Consider the following 22,739-nt stretch of genomic DNA (forward strand, 5'->3'; position numbering starts at 1 on the left):
GTGCTGAGTCTTCATTGCTGCTGGAGGGCTTTCACTAGTTGTGGCGAGTGAGGGCTACTCTCTAGCTATGGTGCTTGGGCTTTCTGTTGCCATGGCTTCCCTTGTTATGGGGCAGGGACTCCACAGCACAGGCTCAGTAGTTGCGGTGCTTGGGCTTCCTGTTGCTGCGGCTTCTCTTGTAGACAGGGGCTTTGTTGCTTTGCGGCATGTGGGGTCTTCCCAGACCATGGATAGAACCTGTGTCCTTGCATTGGCAGGCAGATTCTTAACCACTGGACCACCAGGGAAGCCCCTGTGTTATGTTTTATACAATATAATCAGTAGGCTGAAGACATTCTGAATCAGGAAATAAGGTTTAGCACTACCAAGAAGGATTTCCCCGGTGGCTCAGTGGTAGAGAATCCTCCAATGCAGGAGACGCAGGAGACTTAGGTTCTATCTTTGGGTCAGTCAGGAAGGTCTCCTGGAAGAAGGCATGGCAACCCACTCTAGTATTCTTGCCTGGAAAATCCCATGGACAAAAGAGCCTGCTAGGCTACAGTTCATAGTGTTGCAAAGAATCAGACATGACTGAAGCGATTAAGCACACATGTACCACCAACACAGAGCTTAAAATTCATGAGAGAAGCAGGAGAATCTTCATACCCTCCTCCCCCAAAAGAAAGTGCTACCTGTCTAATGCTCTCTTTTATCTTCTGAGAAAAATGAGAGAAACAGAAGGAAAGTGTGCTGGGCCAAGACCCAAAAGACCTGGGCTATAGACTGCCCTTCCCTGTTGTCAAGCTGTGTGACTTTGGAGAAAGTACTTTACCCCTCTGATCTTTCTTCATTTCCCTCCGTGATGAAGTGAACACTTTAGAACAGTGTTTCTCCAAGTTTCTCCATGCTATCTTGAGACAGCATGATTGTTTTAGAGGGGGTATTTTTAATTTCAATTAATCTTAAAAAAAAAACCTACCACAAAAAACTTCATGATTCATGTAATTATTGTGTAGGATGAGAGTAAGTGAAAGAATGAGTCAAGTGAAAGAAGAATATATGAGGTTACTAAAATTGCAGATGGATATGACCAAAATTGTGAAGGATGATGCTAGAAAGAAGCCAGCCTTCATCTTCTGCCCTTTATCAAAGCAGAGACCAGGATCAGCAGGCAGCTTCCTCTTTTAATTGCTGTGTTAGTCCCCCTCTGCTCTATCCTCCCAGCTCCCATTGAACGTTGGAAGGGATTCCCATCAATGTTACTGAGAAACCTGCCCCACCCACCCAGTCGCTGGTTTGAGGTCCTTTGGTCTCAAACTGTAATTTGCACAAGTGATCATGTCACCCAGAGCACTTCAGAAATAAAAGTCTTGGTAAGGCCAATAGCATTTCTTTTCTTTTTTTTTTTTTTTAGGCCAATAGCATTTCAAATCTCCTTTTAAACATCTATAAAATGATCACATCTTGCCCATAGGTTTCTGCTCCTCAGCTCTCATAGACTCCCTTCTTTGACTTCATACATTCATTTCTTTTATGTGACTTAGGAATCATCTGTATGCTGACCAGGGATGCGATTCTAAAGCTAGAAAAGGAAGGAGCCAATGAGCCTGTTTCCAAGCAGTTCTGTAACATCACACCAAAGCAGGGACTGGGCAACTAAGAGGCTTTGGAATGTCCCCAAATTGCCTTAAACATAAATATTGTGATAAGTAACTTTTTGTTTATGCCCTGCTTTGATCTTCCTACAAAGACATGACAAATGCCAACTATTCTTAGCAAGGAAATGCAAAATCCTTGGTATACCATGATTGATATGCAAGCACTCAGTACAGGATGAACAAGCAAAAATCAGTGTTCCCACCTTAAGGCAAAGACACAGAAGCTGGGCAGATTTCAAGAGTCTGGCTGAGGAATTCAGGGGCAGGAGAAGGGTAGCAGCTTTTAACTAAACCTGATTAAAAGCAGGAGAATGCAAAACAGAATTGGGGGAAACATTTCTTCTTCCCTCCCCTATACACTATAGCTTCACTTGCTAAGCTCCCTGGCAGAGGCAGCTTCCTCTTTAATTGCTGTCTTGGTCCCCCTCTGCTCTACGTCTGTTTCATGAACATCATGAAATGGAGCATCTGGAAGGGCCTAGGGAGTTGACTGTCTGCTCTTCAGGGAATCTGTGTCTATGCCTTGCTCTTGTTCAGTCTTGAAGTCATGTCCAACTCTTTGCAGCCCCATGGACTGCCAGGCTTCTCTGTCCATGGGATTCTCCAGGCAAGAATATGGGAGTGTTACCATTTTCTTCTCCAGGGGATCTTCCCAACCCTGGAATCGAACTCATGTCTCCTGCATTGGCAGGCGGATTCTTTACCACTGAGCTACCAGGGCAGCCTGCTCTGTGATGATTCGTGATTAGCTTGGTGATGTCCTGGTCCCTGGCTATGTGTGTATCAGCAAAACTTAGAATTGGATAGTGAATCTTGGGCCAAGAAGGCTGAAGCAGCGTGTGGCCCAGCTAGTGAGAGGACTCCATCTATGGTGGCAGGAGATGTGGGTCCATTTCAATTCTGCGTCTCCTTATCCACCTGAGAGAGGGAAACCTTTGCAGCTCCTTCACCTTATCCCCAAACTTTACATTTTCTCCTCTTCCTTGGTTTCATCCCCAGGTATGCATTCTGTGGGTTCTTGGTCCCTTCTTTTACCCATCTCCAGTGAGTTCTTGATTTTATAGATAGTGGTAGTGAGTAGACAGTGAGCACTGGTATAACTTTTCTACTGCGAGGGCCATAAGCCTTTGGGTGAGTTAGGAATGTCTCTGAGCCTCAGTTTCCTCCTGTGAGGAGCAAGGGTAATAGCAGCACTTACCTCCTGGTGCTCTAGGAAGAATTTAACAACATGGAATATCTAAGGCACCTCACGTGCTTCTTTGCACAGAGCACACAGTTAACACCTATCTAATAAACCACTGTGGTTCTCCCTTATTGCAGAGTACATCTCCCCAAGGAAGATGAAGACAGATCTTCAGAGTCCTGGAAAGAAATATAATCAATTAAAACATATCTCTAAAACACATTTTACTGAAAGAGAAAAAAATAATATCTTGTAATTCTCTACCTGTGATGGTACCTAAACAGTCATCAATGCTGGCTTTTCTTTAAATCACTGATTTCAAGAGATAAAAATCTTACCCATTTGAATCCAGTGGACTGTTCTACCCACCAATCCAGGCACAGTCAATGCTCCTTGGAGTAAGACACATGTTTTGTAACTTCTTTTTCTGCATCTAAGCCAGGGAATTCGGTAAATGAATGGTCAGAGCCTTCGTGCTCAGACTTTGGCGTCCATGCAGGGCAACAGTTGCCCAGTTGGCTCTGGGAGTCTTCCAGGCTTGTCTGATCATTCTCCAGGTTTGTGTCTTTCAGTACCAGGGATTTCTCCTAGGAAGACAGTCAGAACTTTTGATGCTGCCGGCCATCTTTGAGGGAAAGAGTGTAAGAGTGAATTGATAGCATCGGTTTGTTGTTGTTAGCTGTTTAGTCACTAAGTTATGTCCGATTCTTTTGCAACTCCATGGACTATAGCCCACTAGGCTCCTCTGTCCTTGGATTTTTCAGGCAAGAGTACTGGAGTGGGCTGCCATTTCCTTCTCTATGATACCATCAGCAGGTGCCCAGAACCCCATTATTAAGAATTTGATGATTCACTGGCAGTCGTATGGCACTCCCTCCATCTTTCCATTCCCACCCTGTTTTACTGACAGTTTTGTGGAACTGTCACTTAAGGGCTCTGGATTGCCCTGGGTCATGGTGACTAGCTGCCCATTTAGGAAAGTAAGGAATTTGAACCATAGGGGTTGACAAGTGCATTCATGGATCAAGGCCTTTCCCTACCTTATTAACTAAAGAATGCTGCTTGGATATCCAGAGGATGACCAAAAGACAGAAATTAATACAAATCCCTTTTGGTGTCAATCCAATTTTTTTTTTTCAGACTTTATCCTATGTTTGAGCCCCTCCCCAACTAAGAAGAGTGAAATTATAATGGTAATTTTCTTTTTGGCAACAGTTTGTCTTGAACCAATTTACCTGTTTTCCTCCAGATTGTCTCCTAAGGGGATGAGAGCTCCTTCTTTCAGTGGGTTTGATGACTCAGAAGCCCATCACATCGCACAAAGGTGGACAGTGGCGATAACCAAATTTTTGTTCCCGTTAAAAGAAGAGAAAAAAAGAAGGTAAAAATAAAATGTCCCTGTAGGATGTCCTCTGAGAGTTGGTATGGGAGAGCAAGAGGCAGCCCCCGAAGGGGCCAGCAGTCTTAGTGTCCCGGGAGAACTCCACAAGGGACCATCTGCAGAAGGATGGGACTAGGACAGAGAGAGAACTAATGACAGGCGCGGCTTCAGATTTGCTGATGAAATTTCCTAAAATAAAAAATCCAAGCCTACTGCCATGATCACTCATTTAACCTGTTTACTATCAAATGTGTTTTCAAGACACACATTTTATTATTGTTTAAAACACATTTTAAATTGTTGGAGCAACTTCGACCATCTGCAAAGGGAGTGAAGGTTGTTAATACGACAGTAGATTGACCTCCATCCGATGACAATCCTCTCCGCCTAACAAATTAGCTGTGAAGGCTGCTACAGTGAGTTGTGTAATACACTTTGAATTTCACCAAGCCAGTGGTAACAATGTGGATTTGAACCCAAGAGACAGCTAGAGCTGTCACAACAGCAGACAGTAAGTTGTTTGTATTTACAACTTGTTTGTGCTCACTTTAACTCAGACTGTAGCACATTTATATTCATATATAAATGGCTCATTGTAAACTAAGAGTGTATTTGGACAAAGTTCAGCTTTAGATGACTTCAGTTTTTTCTTGTCAATTTTCTTCTTAAAGAGAATTCAAAGCAAATCGATCCTTCTTATTAGGTATAAGTATTGCAAACAGTCTGGAAAACCCAGGATGTAAAAGACAATGATAAGGAGAACATTGTAAATGCCTTAAAAGTGTCATCTCATCCAGCTAACTTCTAAGCACTCACTTCAAGTGAATCTATGGAGTTTCCGGTAAGAAACACACATGAAATATCTCAACTTCTGGCCAAGCTGTTATTCCTTTTGCCCCATATTCAGTTGGTTTGATTAAAAATTAGATGGGAAAGTAAATGTATTACCATAGCAGAAGGATGTGAGACTGGGAAGAAACCGGCGTGATGAAAAATGATGCTGATAATTTATGAAGACCTATGAAGGAAATTTCTGATCTGACAGCAGTGTTCACATTTTAAAAAGGAAAACTAAACATAAGTAGGAGGAGGAAGAATGAGAAAGGGGAGGGGAGAATGAAAGAATTAGTCTTCAGGGTAGAGAAACTTCTATGGGAATGCATTTACTGTTTTTCTTAACTGTGAAAACCATCATCAGATGTTGACAGTTGATCTTGTCCTTGCTTAGGTCTCCAATCATCCATTTGGGTGACTTTAAACTGGAAGTGATACTATACTACCCCTTTATTTGGGTGAAAATCATCTATCATCATCTTTTATTTCAAGAAAAGTAATACCTATTCTTAAGTAATTGTCTCCCCTTGGAAGCCCCCAAATGACAGCACCTCTCATTTCTTTCTTGATATATGCAAATTTTGCTACACAGGTGTTTAGACCTTGCAACTCAACACAGAAGATTTTGTGCTGCTCATACCTTGACCAAGCAGGAAATCTTCAGGGAAATGTGAACTTGCTCATGTCCATAACAACTCTTTTAATAAAACAATGCATTATTGACCCAAAATCTGACTCTACATAAGAATTCATCCTTTGGTACATTTCTATGTTACACAAAGGTTTTCAACTGGTAAACGTCTTTCTACTGTATGAATATTTTATGAAAAAATTATCGCATATTCTCTGCATATAATCTTTCAGGCTCAAACTGCAGCAATAATGAAAGGTGACTATGGTTAAAATTTTGCCCTAAAATCATAATGTTAAATTGTCAGGGATATTTGAAAACAACAACAAAACCTTCCCTCTTTACCTATCTTTACCTATTTCATCTCACTCTCACATTATTTTAAAGAAAGAAAACTTCATTGCATATTCTAGCAAACTGTATGATGGGGGAAGATTTAACAGAGCCAGAGAGAATGTGCACGGAGTGAGAAAGTGAATTGATGGATGGATGGTTAAATGAATATAAATGAACTGACACCTTTACAGGAAAATAACATTTCTTTTCTTTTTTTATTCTATAGATCAGTGGGTTTTGTATCTGTAATTCTTTCATATCAGCAAAGAGGAAATAAACTCTCATGTAAATCATTTTCCCCCCATCTGGAGCATATTAAAACCATGCCCCCTCCCTTTTTTCTCTTTTAAGCAGACTCCTTTTTCCCTATTTGCTTATCAGTTCATCCACCATTACATTTTAAATGAAATTGCGAGACCCTTGTCCCTCCCCAAATTTCAGCCTGATGTAAGAAAGTGGGAAGCAGACTTTTCTTGCTTTAGAATAGTGACCTAGATTCAATTACAGATAGACCCAGAAGAGAGAAGTGACACCTCACAATTTTCTTAGAAGTCTCAAGGAAAAAATTAGAAATCCCAAAACAATACTTAGTGGGAAAGAACCTGTTTATTTCCACATTCTACCGGCTTATTTTTTCTCTCCCTCAATTGCATTGCTTTGGTCCATTTAATTGTTTCTGCTACAACATCACAATAGGCTTCCCAAGGGATATTTAGAATCATAAAAATCAAGGAAATTTCTGATTTTGTTTTTGAAAGTGGTTGTCTATAAACGGGCTGTGTGTAATTCTGCAAATCGAACCCAAACAAGATAAAAAATAATCGCATAAAAGGTATCTTTTTCCCCTTATGTTCTAAAGAAAAACCAAACAAATTACAAAAGCACATTTCTTATAATTGCATTGCAGACAAAGCATTGAACAAGGAAGGGGGTGGAAATCAGGGGCATATACGTTTTACTGGTTTTCCAATTACTGTGAAAAAAAAATATGGTCAAAAGAAACTGAAAGAGGGGAGAATCCTGTGATTGTGCTTATTGACTTTTATCACTAAATTAAGCATATAAATGACCTGAACGGGTGGCTTGGTATATTAAATTAAAAAAAGAAGAAGAACAATGATTCTCTCTTCCTTTTCCCTCCCTCTCTGATCTCAGCCTGAAAGGAGTCTCGAGGAGATAAGAAAGATGGGATTCGGTTGCGCTGCTCTGGTTCGTCCTGCTTCTCCCGGGACTGGGAAGCAGTTGCCTTCCACGCAGGATTTCAGTTCAGGGTTTACAAGAAGCTGTCTCAAGCAGGGATTGTCCCAAGACCAAAGCCCTGGGGAACCTATGAAATGCTCGAGCGCAAGGGAGACGGCAGTGGGCGGGCGTGGACACCTCGACCCTCGCCTCGGGGTTGGAGCCGCCCAGCGTAGGAAGAGGGTAGAAGTGGGCTCGCGTCTATGCGGGTATCCGAAATGAAAAAGCTGCAAAGTACGCAGAAGTCCGGGGCTGAGATGCAGAAAACAGAGCAGAGCGCCCCGTGGGTTCTCAACACCTCCTACCAATAGGTTTTCCTAGTGAAATTATTTCAGATTCTGGAAACAGGGCTCCACTGGGCGCTGGCCGCGGCACTGGGGACATGGGTGCGAGCCTGGTCCAGCAAAAAGGGTCCCCCGGGTCGCGCGGAGGAGCGCAGCAGGCTCCAGGCCCCGGGGGAGCCGGCGGAGGATTGTTTCATTTCAAAGTGAAAATCTGCAGGCTTTGGGAAACGATATTCAAAAAAGTATATAATCTCCATATGCCGCTCAATGGAGGATCCTCATAATTTACAGCGGCAGATAAGGCTAGAGGGTGTAATAAAAAATCTGAAGCCCTCCCCTCCCCCTCGCCGCCTCCCCGGAATTGCACCTTGGGCAGCGGAGCAGAATCCGGAATGTGAACTTCTCCCGACATATGTTTCCCGCAGATAAGTAAACAATCTGGACGTGAAATGGAAATGGTAATTAATGCAGTAATGCTGTTACACCTCGAGTGTGCAAATCCCATTGACTCGCCGCGCCACGGGGGGTGCCGGGCTAACGCGGACTGGAGGCGTGCGCCTCGGCCGCCGGCTCCCTCCCTCTCCTCTCCCTCCTCCCTCGGTCCCCGGGCGGGGCGCCCGGAGAGCCCGCGGGGGTTTGGCCCTGCTGCAGGAAGTCGGGAGCAGCTAAGCGACACTCAGGACTCCGGGATCTCCGCCCTCCGCTAGCTAGGAGGGTGCGCCGCGCCAGCTCTCCCGCCGCACCCGGCACGCGACTCACAACCACCTCCCCTCCTCATCGCCTATTAGTGCCCGCAGAGCCTCCGGGCTCCGAGGTGCCGCCGGACCCTGAAATATCCTGGAGAGGCAGGGAGCGGCGGGTGGTGCCAAGGCCTGGAGGTGCAAGGAGGACCCGCACTCAAGTGCCGTGGATCGTCCAGCACGCGTCCGTGGGGTCCCCTCCCAGTTCCAGGCCGAGTGGAACCCGGCAGGCCGGCAGTTTTCCGAAGTCCCTTCAGTGCCTGCCTGAAGGCGGGGATCCCAAAAGCATTGCTTCTCCCAGCCCAAGAGTAAAAAAGTTTGGAAACGGCCACCAGCTGCCAGAGTAGCGCAACTCCTCCACTTGGCAGCAAAGAGGAAGCTCGTGGACTCCTTTCGGTCTCTATCCGGCCTAGGCACCTGCTCCCTTTTCCAACTCGTACCAAATTCTTGGGGCCTTTGAGGGGTCAGAGAGGATGCCCAGAGCAGAGATATGAGCAAAGAGGGCGGAGAATCTAGGGAGGCTGCCCAAGAACATCCCGGGCTTGGGGCTCTTCCCGCTTTCCGAGAGCACAAGTCACACCTGGGCCCCAGGGACAGGCGAGGAGTTCACGAGTGACGCTCAGCTGGACGCAGATCAGGGGACTGGACGAGAAGGGGGTGTCGAAGCTCCCTCTTCTCTCCTTCAGTCTCCTCGCAGTGCCATGGCGGACACTACCAAGCTGCCGGCCCCAGGCGGGTACAGAGCCGAGATTCAGGCAAGGCGACCGCAAGTCTCCGGTTGCGATCTGTGGTGTGGACGCCCCAGGATTTCTAGCGGCCCACACTCTCCCCCCAACTTAACGTTGTATCTTCATTACTTTGCGGCGGCCCTGAGCTAGCATTTCTGGCTCCAGGACAAGTCTCATCCCATAGCGCCAAGAAAGAAATCAGCCCAAGCAGTGCTCCTGGGTCTGCGAGGTCTCCGAGGCCAGGACACAGCCACAGCCTAGGAGCGCGCGCCCCTCGGCGGAGGCACGAAGCACCGGCCCCAGCGTCTCCTGAACCCAAATCTAATGGGCCCCTTCTGCCTCTGTCTTCCTCTTTTAACACTTATACACAGGTACAGTGAGCCCAGTAAATAGATGAGGGTTCTCAACAGGAATCTTGTGAGTTACCGGATATTCAAATTCAAATGACTTGAAATTCATTGTCTGCTTGAACAATGGTGGCAAGGCCTGAGCTGGGGAGGAGCTAAAAAAAAAAAAAAAAAAAACAACCAAAAAACGAAAAACGAGTCCTCCAGGGCAGTCCTGGCGCCACCGCTCTCCAAGTTTCCCGGGCCTTGGCAGTCTGGGATCTCTCCAAAGAAGCTGCCTGCGCTAGAGAGCGTTCTCTGGATGTTGTGATGCAATGAAAGTCCTCTAGGCCCTACCCTGTCTGAAATATCACCCCGTTTTAGATGACTGAAGAGATTCCCGCAGGGTATCTAGATCGTGTTTTAAAATGTAAATGTTAAGGTGTCTCAGAAACCCAGCCGCTACCACCTCAGTACGACTTACTCTTAAGTAGCCTATCTTTCCCATCAATGAAGTTAGCAGTTCTAAGGAAATTGATATTTAAAAAGAAGCTGGAAGGGTATCAAAGGTGTTTGGAGTAGGATCCAAAACTGGGGAAGGGCAAGAAAAGCTGCAAAGGGTCTCCAGAAGAAGCCGGGGGCGGAGGGGATCCAACCATCCTGCATCTCCCAGAAGAATGTGGCCAGTGTGTCCTTGAGCAAAACGGCTGCCAAGGTTTAAGAAAGAAAACGTAACAGTCAAACAACTGCCTCTGCCGGGCCAGCGCCGCCCGCTGACATCCGGAGCCGTCTGTTGGCCAGGTTTCCGCGCTCCTAGAAAAAGCCCAGTTGAGGAAAGGCAGGGGCAAGCGCAGCTTCTATTGGGTCATTTTTTGTTGTGGTTGTTCCCTGGAAGCAATCGCACCCGCAGGCAAGAGGCCCGGGTCTGCCCTGCAGAGCCTGCCCGAAGAAGGCCCGTGTGGTGGGCAGAAGTCCCGGGCTCTCGGGCCGTGGGAGGCGCGCCAAGCGCACAGGGGTCGATGGAGTAGCCTCCTGCAGAGTCTCGGGCGCCTGGCGCGCTGAGGGAGCGCTCATTCTCCCGACCGAGCAGTCTGCCCGAAAGAACTCCTGGTGGCTCTTTGCGCGTCGCGCGCTCGGGAGAAGCGGCTCTCCTCGACTCCAGCGGGCGGGGCACTGCTCTCCCTACAGGTTTGCTTTAATGATTTTCTTGAAAGAAAGAGACAGTTGTGAGCAAACAGGTTTGACAGGGACTGCCCCCCCACCCCACCCCACCCCCCCGCCGCCACCCCCAGGGGATTTCTTTTTGTCTGCCTCTGACTTCAAAGTCAGTAATCGGCCCGTCAACAGCTTGACGGGGAGGATTTGGGCGGTTTGTTGGGGCGAGTCCCGGCCGCGCACCTCGGTGGAGGCTCGGCGGCCCGCGGGGCGCGGGAGGCAGGGCTCAGGCAGGTCCCTGCTGGGACCAGGCCCCAGGAGCGCAGACAGCTGCGTATTTCCAACAGCCGGGAATAGAGAGGAGGTGTGATCGGCAGAAACGGCCGGAGCTAGGTCTGCGGCTTTAGGTCTCAGGACCTGCACTGGGTCTCCTGCTCCCTGCTGGCTGGAAAGAAGCCTCGGCGACCCAGCAGCCGGCGCACCTGCGCCTCGGAGCCACGGCGCACCCCAGTTTCCTGGCGCTCCCTTCCGAGTCCCCAGGGCCGGCTCAGTCGGGAACCCGGGTTTCAGTTTTCCAACTGCCGCCGCCTGAAGCCTTCCACACTCGGACCCACCTGGTGCCCCTTCCCAGCCTAACCCCGCCTGGAAGTCGGCTGGGCAGGCCGGCGGGGCGGTGCGCCGTGTTCCTCCTCGGCCTGGGGTTCTCTGTGGACCCAGGGTGTTGGTGCGCCTGGCTCTGCGGGGAGACACCCAGAACCCTGTAAGCTCCATCTTAGAAGATGTTAAGGGACACTGAGCTATGAGGGAGATCAGAGCGGTTGACAGGACTGTCAGTTGAGGTTATATCATAGCGAAACCGGGAAGCCTCCGCCCTGGGCCTCCAGGGCTTCCTAGGGGGCGGGAGGAGGGGCTTTCCCTAAGCGCTCGGAGCCCCCAGACCCGACGGCCACCAGAGGCAAGTCACTTCCTAATTGTCTCGATTTGTAAGAGGGTTTTGTGATGCTAAGTAAGCGTGGCGCAGCCCGCCCGGCCTCCCCCCGCCCCCCCGCCCACCCGCCCCCGCCCGGTCCCCCAGTCCGCCTTTGTTTACCTACGCCTGATCGCTCATTTATTTATCTATCTATTATTTATAGGCGTCCCTTCCTATTCAGCGCCCGTGTATGTTAATTGTGTTATACCATTTAATTCTAACATCGGTCTCAAAAGAGCTCTTAATGAGAAAAGCATATACAACACGGATCACTTTGCTATTCAGCTCAGCCAGATGGACAACTGCTAACTTTTTTTTTTTAAAATAATGAAAATCCCCCTTTGACAAAGGGGCTCAGATGAATAGGCTCCAAATAACACCTCAAACACTCCTAATTGTTTTGAGGACAATATGCTAATCCGTGGTTTTCGGCTTTGGTGTCTGTTGACAACGTTTCAGTGCACTTGCAGCCATTGACTCTTTGGAAACAACCGAGGCAGGGCACAAATCCCTCAACAGCAGCGGAAAGCAGCCCAGCCGCTAGGCTGCCCGCCCCCGCTTCGCCCCGCCCCGCTTCGACCCCGCACCTTATCAAAGCCAGTGAGAAGAGCAACCGACCTAAAAAATACTGGTGAGCTCGGCTGTGGGGATGAGACTGGGGGGAGACAAGGATTAGAGGGGCACCCTTCGATTTTGAGAACAAGTTCCAAAGAGTAGTTCTGGAAGGAATCAGACGGTCCTTTCTCCCTGTGAAAACCAGCGTAATCTTCAAGCTAACATTCACCCACCAGGGATAAGAAAAAGGCCATTTCCCTTCCTTAATAAACACAAAGGGCTATGAGTTATTTAATTTTTATGATGTTTAAAAAAATTCCTTGTGGGAGCTGTGTCACTATCGCCTGCCTTGTCCCTTTACATCTGCAGGGTCTTAGCAAAAAGTCTTCCACAGTCAAGAGTGGGAAACTACCACATGTTTTTCAATGTTTCTTAGACTTTTATATTTTAACATAGAAACCAGTATCGAGCTCCCAACCCCCAGAAGACCTAGCAACAGCATTTTCAGACAACTTATTTAAAACAAACAAACAAAAGAACCATTCCACTTCTCTTTCCCTGGCATTGAACTTAAACACCCACAGCAGGACATGGTGCTCTGTGGGCAACTGGTTCCCTATAGATTTGGTGCTTCTCTCCATTCCTTTGGAGTTGGTTTAAAAGAAGAAAATGCACTCAAATTTCAGAAGTCTAGGTCGGCCTTTGTCTTAGTTCATTTGCTCCTCCAAGCGGTCTGACCACTTTGTGAAAAATGCAAGGAAGGAGTGAAGTCCCAGGAGCAGATAACTTTGTCCAGCCTCTAAAGGCAAAAAGTGGATACAGAGGGCACGATAGGGACAAACCCTAGACTCTGGGCCCCTAGGCACCCGACCCCAAGGGCAGCCAGGCTCAGCCCACACAGGCCAGCTGCCAGCACCACTGCTGGAGTCGCTCTGTGTACACTCCGCCTCCTAGCCACCCAGCTCCCCAAAGACCTTGCCTCTCCACTTCAGATTTTATGCACATCAAAGGTTACTTTTTGCAATGACAGATTGTCTTTATTCAAAACATCTTTGTTCAACAAATGAACAGAGTAAGGAGGTGAAATCCTTCTAGGTACATTTCCAAGACATTGTCAAAACATTTATGACCATTGAGGATGTTTTTATTTATTTTTTTAATTTTTGTTCACTTTCTACTTCCTGACTTTATAACCTGACATTCTGTCTAAAAGTAAACAGGTCTCTAGGAGCACTGCTTTATACAAAGTAAATAACCATGTGGGTCCTTTTGTTATACCTTTTAAAGAAGCAAACACTATCATAGCATGATTTTAAATAGAAATGTTTTCCTTTCTGTGGTTTTAAACTTTTAAGCCTTTCCCCCCACACATGAAGAGCAAATGGCACCTAGTTGTGTCTGATGGCAAAACACAAGAGACAGCTATTTCTTCAGGGTGCAAAAGAAAAAAAAATGCATATTCTAGATATAATACCAGGGTCTGGGAGTTCTGGAGTCCAAAGCCCATCAGAGTAAAGAGAAGGGGACATAAATAAAGCAAAATTGCCTACTTTTTTTGTCCAAAGAGGGCACAGTTGGAGGTTCGTTTTGGGGCTGTCGCGGTAGGGGCAGCTGTATAGCTGTCATAACCGTTCACAAGTTTCTGGCACCTGTCTGCGCCTTGGGTCCGGCGGGACGCCCCTACCATTCCCATGCAAGAGAGAGAGGCAGAGTCTGGGGTAGGGTAGGGGGCATCTGCAGGCCCCGGCTAGGTGCAGAGAACAGGGTGCAGACCCCGCTTCCAGGCTGCCCTCCAGGTCTGGCAGGCCGGGATGGGGGTTACATGGCCGTGGCGTGGGCTGACGAATAGGGGTCTATGCCAGTCTTGGTCATGCCGGGGAAGAGGATGTAGGCGACGGGGGGCTGCAGGGTGGAGGCAGACCAGGCGGTACAGTTACAGGGCACCACGTAGCCCGGGTTGGTGGGGGACGGGTGCGTGTGCGTGTGCTGGCTGGGGCAGCTGAGGCTGCCAAAAGCGCCGTTCTGGTAGCCCAGGGTGGACGCGTAGGGCAGCGCGCCGGTGGCCAAGGTGTGGGGCACTTCACCCATCTTCTGGATGGCGCTCGAGCTAAACTGCGCGGGGTCCAGCAGGGAGTAGGGCGCCGAGGCGGGCGGCAAGAAGGCCCGGGCTTTCTCGGGCGCGCTCAGGAGGCCGTCGGAGGCCCCCACGGGCAGGCCGGCCGCCTTGAGCGGGTCCGTGTCGCCCAGGTAGGGCAGGGGGAAGACATACCTGTCCTTCTTCAGCAGGTTCTTGGGCTTGCGCCGCGGCCGGTACTTGTAGTCAGGGTGCTCCTTCATGTGCTGGGCGCGTAGCCTCTTGGCCTCATCGATGTACGGCCGCTTCTCTGCCTCGGACAGAAGCTTCCACTCGGCACCTAGGCGTTTGCTGATCTCTGAGTTGTGCATCTTGGGGTTTTCCTGGGCCATCTTGCGCCGCTGGCCTCGGGACCATACCATGAAGGCATTCATGGGTCGCTTGATGTGGTCTGAAGGTTTGGACATGGTCCCGGAGGCTAGGCGGGTTGGGGTGGGGAGTGCAGCGGCTCGGCAGGCGAGCCTGGACGCGGTGGTCGGTCTGCCTGTCTGTCCGTCCTGAGCCGGGGCTCTGCGCTCCCCTCGCCTCCTCACCGCAGAGGGGGAAGCCAGAGAGAAGCGCTAACCCCGCGAAGTTCAGCTGATCATGCCAGTCTCGGCACCCAGGCAGGCCCCGGGGGGCGAGCGGGGTCAGAAAGGGCGGGGGAGAGGATGGCCGGCTGGGGGGCTGTCGGTGCCAGAGGCTGGGGCCCAAGTACGGGAGTCTCTGGGATTAAGTGGCCAGGTAATTTGCTGGCGAGGGCAGGAAGCTCCTCCTTCTCTCCCTCTCCACCTTCGTCTTCTCGGGTCCTCTTCTCTCCTGTGTCTACGGCCGTGGCTTCCCTCCCCCCCGCCCGTGGCTTTCCCGGAGCTGCCTCGCCTAGCGCAGCACCTGGCTGAGAATGCGGGGAGGCTGGTGAACGCGAGCCAAAAGCGGCGAAGTTCAAAGGCGAGGTGGGCCCGGACGGCACGCACTCTGACATAAGCGCGGGGCGGCGACTCCCCAACCTGGGCGCCAATCAGCAGCAGAGGAGGCGAGGGGGCGCACCTGCTAGCGCGCCCGCCTAGGAAAGAGGGAGCGTGACTGCTGGGGGCGGGGAGAGGTGTGAGCGAGAGACCCGGAGAGCCTGAGAACCCAGCGGCCGACTCCGGACGCCGGATTTGGATTCCACCTTGTTTCTGGCAGTGTCAACAAATAAAACTCTTCGTGCCCATTTCCTTTCCCAGTTGTGCAAAGGAGAAATAGGGCTTCGAATACAAAGACTCGGGGAGGGGACAGCAGAGGGAGCAAGCTGAGAGAGCGTGTTGATAAATAGGACAGCCTTGCCACGAAATGCAAGGACAGCACTCCCCCCGCCCCCGCCCAGTCAAAGATCCTCGGAAGCGAAAAAGAATGTATCAGACTCAGGTTAAAAAGCGAAATAAACTTTTCGCGCAGTGCCCTGGGCGGTCCTTTGGCGGCGTTCTCACTGGACGCCGGTGCGGCTCCGCCTCCACCCTGCCCCGGGATTCTACACCCGGGCGAGCTCAGCCGTGTGTTCCAAGCCGAGGCCCTAAGGCCTTGCCTCCGGCGGCGCAGTTTTCAAACCTTGGTTGGTAAGCCTCGAAGAGCACCGCCGGGATCCGCTCTTCACTTTCGTGGAGGGGGAGAGGGATGGGATTTCCATCACGATTCCTATTTGTGTTATTATTGTTTAGTGTATTTAAACCTCCAACTTTTCCTCCCCATCTGTCCAAACCTGGGAGAAGCGCAATCTGAAGGTCGGCCGGCGCGGCGGGCGAGTGATTTTCCCCTCTGCTGTTTCAGCAGAGACCCTACAGCGGAGTCAGGCTGTATCCACACCCAGGGTCGGTTTGTCCCGGGGCGCCTCTTCCCATCCAGGGAAAAGGGAGACTCGTTTCTTGCGTCAAACGAGCATTCTTCGGGTAAAGAGGACGAAATAACCCGCGGAGCCGAACTGCGCGCCCGTTTCCTTTGAATAATTGCCTGCCCGATTTGAAATGCCCTTGGGGGAAATATTTATTAAATGGAAACCATTGTCCCAGGCCCAGCAGGACCTGCGTGTGTTCCAGGCTTATTGGCTTTTGCACCAGCCTCTCTCGGGAGGATCGACCAGAAAGGCGCGTGGCTCCGCGGGCTTAGGCCGGTTGAGGGTGGGGGAGGTAAGCAGAGAACGAGGAGGCAGGGAGAGAGAGGTTCTTTCTTTAGAACTGTAGTTTGTCAAGTTTGAGGCGAAGGCTTTGCTTCTCCTTCTAGGATTAGAAAGACGCGGGCGCTTTTCATCCTCGGCGCGCTCTTCGGAGAGATGGACGCTATGCCCATTTTACAGATTAGGAAACTGAGTTTGAGAAGGCTACGCGATTTGCCAAAAGTGACTCCAGTGGGCAGCGGTGATGTTCAGTGTGCAGAATTTGAAACCTTGCTCTTTTTTTTTCCCACCCCACGTCTGAGGATTAGATAATGCTTAAGCCAAACGCGGGACCCTCGACTAGACTACTGTAGCCATCGAAACCTGCCATACAAATAAACTGCACTGGAGGACTGATTCTCAAGCCTGCTCTTGATTCACTTAGGCTCTGGCTTGAGACCTGGCTTCTCTGAGCGTATACCTCGCCCCCGGAGCGCCACCTCCGCGTGGGCTCGCTAGCAGGTGCACATTCTTCACACTTCTCTCAGCCCCAGCCCTGGCGTTCACTCTGCCCTCTACCCCTGTTTTCTCTTCAAGAGGTTTCATTTAGCTTGAGGTACCAGCAAGTAGAAGCCCTTTCCAACCCAGTTCCGGAGGGCTTCCAAGAGGGACAGACAACTCCAACTCAGTTTGGACCAGCCTGCGGACTGACCGCTGTGCTGAGTCCTCCAGAGATCCGAGGTCCAGGGCCCAGGCCATTTGAGTCCCACTGGACTCACGACGGTTTGGCAAAGGAATAATGGAAACGTTCACATCTGCAGAGGGGTACAGAGTCCAGCGATTCCCGCCAAATCTCACTCCGGAACCCTCAGGGGACACCAAAACCACACCTAGAGGTTTCTGTTAATGCAAACCAACACCTTGAAAACTGCTTAAGGAGGGGATCTGGCACCGGGTCGTAGACCCTTTCTCTCTTTCCAGCCTCCAGGCCAACTCAGTCCTTTTGCGCCGAGTCATCTCGGGGCAGGTGCGCCCTCTCCTTCAGTCCCCATAACTCCACCTCCTCCTCTTGTCCGCGTTGCTCTTTAAACATCTTGCGCTCAGAGCTCAGCTCGAAATCCAAGAGTCTGCAGCGGATTATTACAAACGGCGTGCACTGGCAGGCTGGCAGTTGTGGGCAGGGCGCCACTGACCACCCAGAATTCGAAGCCCCAGGCTGTCTGGGTCACGCTGCACTGACTGGCAGGAGACAGCATCCTGCACCCCATCTTGGCCTTGAGACTTGAACTTCGCTCTGCTAGCGAACTCAGGATGGAGGAGCATCGCGCATCGCGGCGTCTCCTAGGCGGACAACGCTGCCTCGTATACTCCTTGCACAGTGCTGGCTGGCCACCGGTTTACTCAAGAGTTCTTAGCGTTGGGCCTGGAGCAAGAGTTCCCCAGATCCCCCGGCCTGGCCTGATGCTGTCTCAGCCTATGCCTTTACCTTCTTGGCTGCTTTGTCCCTCTGATCTCTGCCTCCCTGCTAGGCTTAGATCCCGGGTTAGACGTCCTGGAGCAGTGGCCCCTGGGAGAACCAGCAATTTTGGTCACTACCAGAACAGGTCTTGGGACAGAGGTCACCTAAACGCGCCTCCTGCTTAATCAGCGTTCTGAAGGTCGAACGCCACTCCAGGGCTGAAGACTTCCCGGGAAGTGCCTTTTCTGCTTGCTTCTTTGCCTAGAGAATCCACGCGCACGTCCTCCACGCGCACGTCCTCAGTACGCGCGTCTTTGCGCAGCGCAGTTACTCAAGGCACGTCGCGTGCCAGCCTAAGCCTGTTGTCTGGATCACAGAGCAACACGGATTCGCTCTGAGAACCTTTGTCACTCGCGTGAAAGGAAGAAGAGCCCTCAGCAGTCAAAACCCAGTCCACTTCTTGCCCTGTCCCCTTTCCCCTGGCTCCCCAGCAAGGTTTAAAAAGAACCTTCCTATCTTTGGCTCTGTGCCTTTCTAGGGATCGTTCCACCTGGTTTTTTGCTTCTTTTGCGTATCTCGGGTCTCTTACAAGGTTTCACCTCCCCCAGGGAGCCTTCTTTGATTCCCGACCTGGGCTAAAACCCCTTTCTAGGTTCTCCCTCTCACACCCTTTCCACCTCACGCCCTCTTTCTCAGCCTCATATGGAGCCCTGTCACAGCCCATGCAGTCCATCAGACTTCGAGTTTCTCGAAGTTGATGGCTTCGTGTTACTCATCTTTGAGTGTCCAGGGTGCACACACAGCCCAACGCAAAGAAGTCACTGGAGAATTTCTTTCTGTTCAGCCTTGAACTTTTATAACAGGCGTCTCCGTGCCTTGGAGCTGAGGGGACAGGACACCAGATGCAGCCTAGTAGACCTAGAACGAAAGTCACGACCCCCAAGCCTAGACCCAGCTGCTTGGCCTCAGTGTTCTGCCCGCCTACTAGCCCCCAACCCCTCCTCTCCAGTAGACAGAAGTTTTCCTCTCCTAGGCCTCCCGGACTGAGCGACAGCCCAACGGGGAGAGGACGATGTGCAAACTCTGGCTTGGAGAAGATGGTTCGGGGAGTGAAAGAGAAGAGGAGAACGTGTCACACATTCGCGCCCGGCAGGTTTTCAAAGAGGCCAGCAGAGTCCCCGCGTCTGGACCGCCGAGGTGTTGGGGACCCCCGGCCCTGCTGGCTCACTGCGGCCCCTCTGGGATTCCCAAAAGGGACTGAGGGAAGATCCAGGTGCCGGTTTCGGGGAGCCTTTGTGTAGTCCCGGCAACAGCTTGTTGCAGGGAGTGTGATCGCAAGGCATGCTCGAGGTGTTCAGCTACCGGAAAGCTAATCTGCCCCACTCCGCAGAGTTGACTGCAGATGAAAAAATAATCTTGGGAAATAATGCACTATTTGTTTAAATCATAAACTTTTACTTTTTCTTATTACAAATTTTACAAAATATTTGCCCCTCCCCCCGCTTTTACCTCCCCCTCCCCCCTTTTTTGTGTATTTTCAAATTCAGAGACATAAATCCCATCTCTCAGAGAGCGCCCGAAAGGACCTTATTAAAACATTTCTTGGTTACTGCTCTAGAGTCTTCTCTCCAGAACCCAGCCCAGCCCCCATGGGTCTTGAAATTTTGTAAAACTCTAAGCGTCCCTCAAGCCAACATGGCAAGGAGGGCGTGGCTTCCACCAAGAATCGTTTTGAAACCAAACAAACCCGAGTCTCAGGACTGAAGCTTGCACAGCCTGCAACAGCGGGTTTGACCCCGAGTGGGCAGAGCATGCGTGGTTACGCGGAGGACACGTCTATCTCAAAACCCGAGTGTTCCTAGGCAAGGAGATTTTTTGATACTTCGAACTGCCTTAATTTGAGTACCTGGAGTCTGTTGGAAGTAGAAATCACTTGATTCACCGACTTGATGAAAGTTAATAGAGGATTGTGTACCATCTGCCCACACCTCCCAGTAAGAGCAAGGGTTGGGAGTAGGGTTAGGTCTGTGAAATCTTATTCATTCATTAAAGAATGACGTACTATGTGTCAGGCACTATGCTGCGTTCTGGGATACAGCAGTGAACAAAACCTGCAAACGCCCTTCTTCCCTGGTGCTTACAGCCCAATGGGAGAACAGACATTAACCAAGAAACAAATCCCGGAGTGATTCTCTCCATCACCAACTAGTTGTATCACTTCAGGCAAAGTACTTAACCTGTCTGTGTCCTGGTTTCCTCACTGTAATGGGTATAATGGATTGTTATCAGGATTAATTGAGTTACTATGAGGAAAATCCTTAGAATAGTGCTTGGCATGTGAATATGCCCAATAAATCGTCAGATTATATTATTTTATCATTAAATAAATACGGAGTTGATTTCTGATAGTGCTAAGTGGCCAATAGTGAATCAGGGTGATGAGACAGGGGCCAGGGGAAGAAGGGTGGTCTCCTTTACACTGGGTGCCCAGAGACCTGAAGGAAGGAACCAGACTTATGAGGGAAAGGGGCAAGTAAAGTAGGAGAAGCAGGAAATACCACTGCCTGGGAGAGAGACTTAACTGAGGTTACCGAAAGGATTTAAGGAGCCAGTATGGCTGAAACCTGGCCATGATTCTGGGAAGAGTATAGGGAAAAGGCTGTATGAGGTTGGCAGAATCCAGACCACCCAGGCCTTTGTAGATTCCACAACGAGTTTGGGTTTTATTTTATGTGTACTGGGAAGTCATTGGAATGAGAGCCATCAGAATAATTTAAAACAATTCCAGCAACCACACACACAAATTATTCTTTATCTGACACTCTGCTTATGGAGGAATTGCACCTCCAATTATAGGCCTGAAATTTCATAAATGGACAGAACTTTCTTGGCCCTGGAGTCAGCTGCTTGACTAGCTCTTGAAGAATAATGCCACCTTGCTGATTACTTTGGACTCCTTTTCTCTCTCCTTTCCCCACTGGAAGCCAAAAAATAAACCAAGGGATTGTCATAGTCATTCATGTTTCAGAAAACATGTCCACTGACGTTCTGTAAATATTATTGGCCTGACGGATTCCCTGACTTACTCTTCCACTTCCCACAAAGTAATGTTCTCTTTTCCTGTGGAGAGCCTTAGTACTCTGAGTTGACCCTTTCTGGAGACACTGAGTCCACATACAGGTATCTTGAATCTCTGAGCCTGAGAAATATAGGAGTATATGAGCAAGTGAGGTTTCTTAGGATTAAAAAAAAAAATCCCACTGACTATAAAGAACAGGAAAGACACATTTTATTTCTAAGAATAAAAGCCAAAAGAATGCCAACATTGTTTGCTTCTCCTTTGGGTTTTATTGTGTTCAGGTGTTTCACATGCATTAGGGCTCCCTGAATCCCATTCTTTTAATGTAAAAATCCTTGGTCAGCTCTTATCATAAATAATACTCTTTAAGGCTCTGTATTTGCCTAATGCAATCGGCCAAGTTATTGGAGCATACATTCTCTTGCCAATTTTATCACAAATTATACACTGCAGAGGATAAGACCAAACTCTGGCAACAAGCCCCAATTGGGGATCAGAATAACACTTCCTCTTTTTATGGTACCTGCCTCTGTTCCCAACATAAATAGCAGGGAATATTAGGGCACTTGGCAGTTGCAGAAGGGACTACATTAAGCAAGTTTATTTTCATGTACCTTTTGTTTCTATAAAGCGTCATTTTTACGTGTTCTGAAGACCAGCAACCCTTAATATTTTATTTAATAATTAAGTCATTGAAATACTTGTGGAGCAAGTTGATGGTTGTATAGAAAGAGCTCTAAAAATGGAATTTAAGACCTAGCGCTTCTAATTAGTATGAGAACTTGGGGAAATCACTTGACTTCTTTTGGCTTCAGTGTAACAAATTACTCCAAAAGTTAGTGGCTTAAAACAGCAAACTTTTATTATCTCATCACCTTTCTGAGGGTAGAGAATTCAGGAGCAGCTTAGTTGGGTGGCTCTGACCCAAAGTCTTATATGAGAATGTGATCAAGATGTTGTGAGGGCTGCAGTCATCTGAACGCTCAACTGAGTTGGATCTGCTTCCAGGCTGATTTGTATGGCTGTTAGCAGGCCTCAGTTTCTCATCACATGAGCCTCTCCCTAAAGACAGCTCACAGCATGGATGGTAGCTTGATTCCTTTGTGCAAATGATCTGAGAAGGACCAAGGAGAGGCTTGGTCCACTGTGGGAGACAACTCTACCATGTGTGAATATCAAAAGAAGCAATCACAGGGAACTGTCCCAGAGGCTTCCTCTTGTTAAGTAGTTAAGAGTAGGAAAAAGGAGTCTAAAATGGCCGTGGCTTAAAGACAAAGAAAGGGGAAAGCCTGTGAAAACATAACAAAAGAAAACCCGTGGACCAGAGCGAAAACTTCAGGTGAAACACACCTACTTCTTGGCTAGCCCAATTTGCATAGGGCAGGCTCAGCAGGGGAGGAGACAAATAAAAGGAGGAAGCCAAGGCTGATCGAGGCCTCTTCTTTGGGATCAGCCCGCCCTTATATCTCGAGGGTGTACTTTTCTTTGCTTGCTGAATAAAACTGAGCTGTAACAGAGCTGTAACACTGGTCTTCCATTTCAAATCTTTCCTGCTGCAAGACAGGACCATGGAAATTACACACTCCCCCGACACTCTCACATGCTCTAATTGGACAACAGAGTGGGAAGAGCTTTGTAGGCAGTAACATACCATACCCCTAAGTTACTTTCACTGATTCTGTTTCTTCTGGACAGAATCACAGCTAGCTCTGGTGTTAACTGTGCCAAGAACCTCATTTTGTTTTAAATTCTACCACTTCACTCTGTCAGTGTATAGTTGGCACTGCTGAAGCTGGCTCTTGCAGTTTTGCTGCTTCTGCTGCTAAGTCGCTTCAGTCATATCCAGCTCTGTGTGATCCCATAGATGGAAGCCAACCAGGCTCCCCCATCCCTGGGATTCTTCAGGCAAGAGTACTGGAGTGGGTTGCCATTTCCTTTTCCAATGCATGAAAGTGAAAAGT

General features: G+C 49.3%; 1 protein-coding gene across 1 annotated transcript; it reads right to left on the reverse strand.

Annotated features, from left to right (window-relative positions):
* Nucleotides 1–13,817: 13,817 nt before the first annotated feature.
* On the reverse strand, nucleotides 13,818–14,540 carry SOX14 (SRY-box transcription factor 14). The gene has a single exon (XM_069602957.1). It carries the CDS (start codon nucleotides 14,538–14,540, stop codon nucleotides 13,818–13,820), a length of 723 nt encoding a protein of 240 aa, XP_069459058.1.
* Between the last annotated feature and the right edge of the window lie 8,199 nt (nucleotides 14,541–22,739).

The sequence above is a fragment of the Ovis canadensis genome, chromosome 1 (genome assembly GCF_042477335.2).
Source record: "Ovis canadensis isolate MfBH-ARS-UI-01 breed Bighorn chromosome 1, ARS-UI_OviCan_v2, whole genome shotgun sequence".
Taxonomy (NCBI): Eukaryota; Metazoa; Chordata; class Mammalia; order Artiodactyla; family Bovidae; genus Ovis; species Ovis canadensis.

Excerpts from the sequence above, each read along its gene's own strand:
- SOX14 (XM_069602957.1), bottom strand. The coding sequence starts at position 14,540 with ATGTCCAAACCTTCAGACCACATCAAGCGACCCATGAATGCCTTCATG.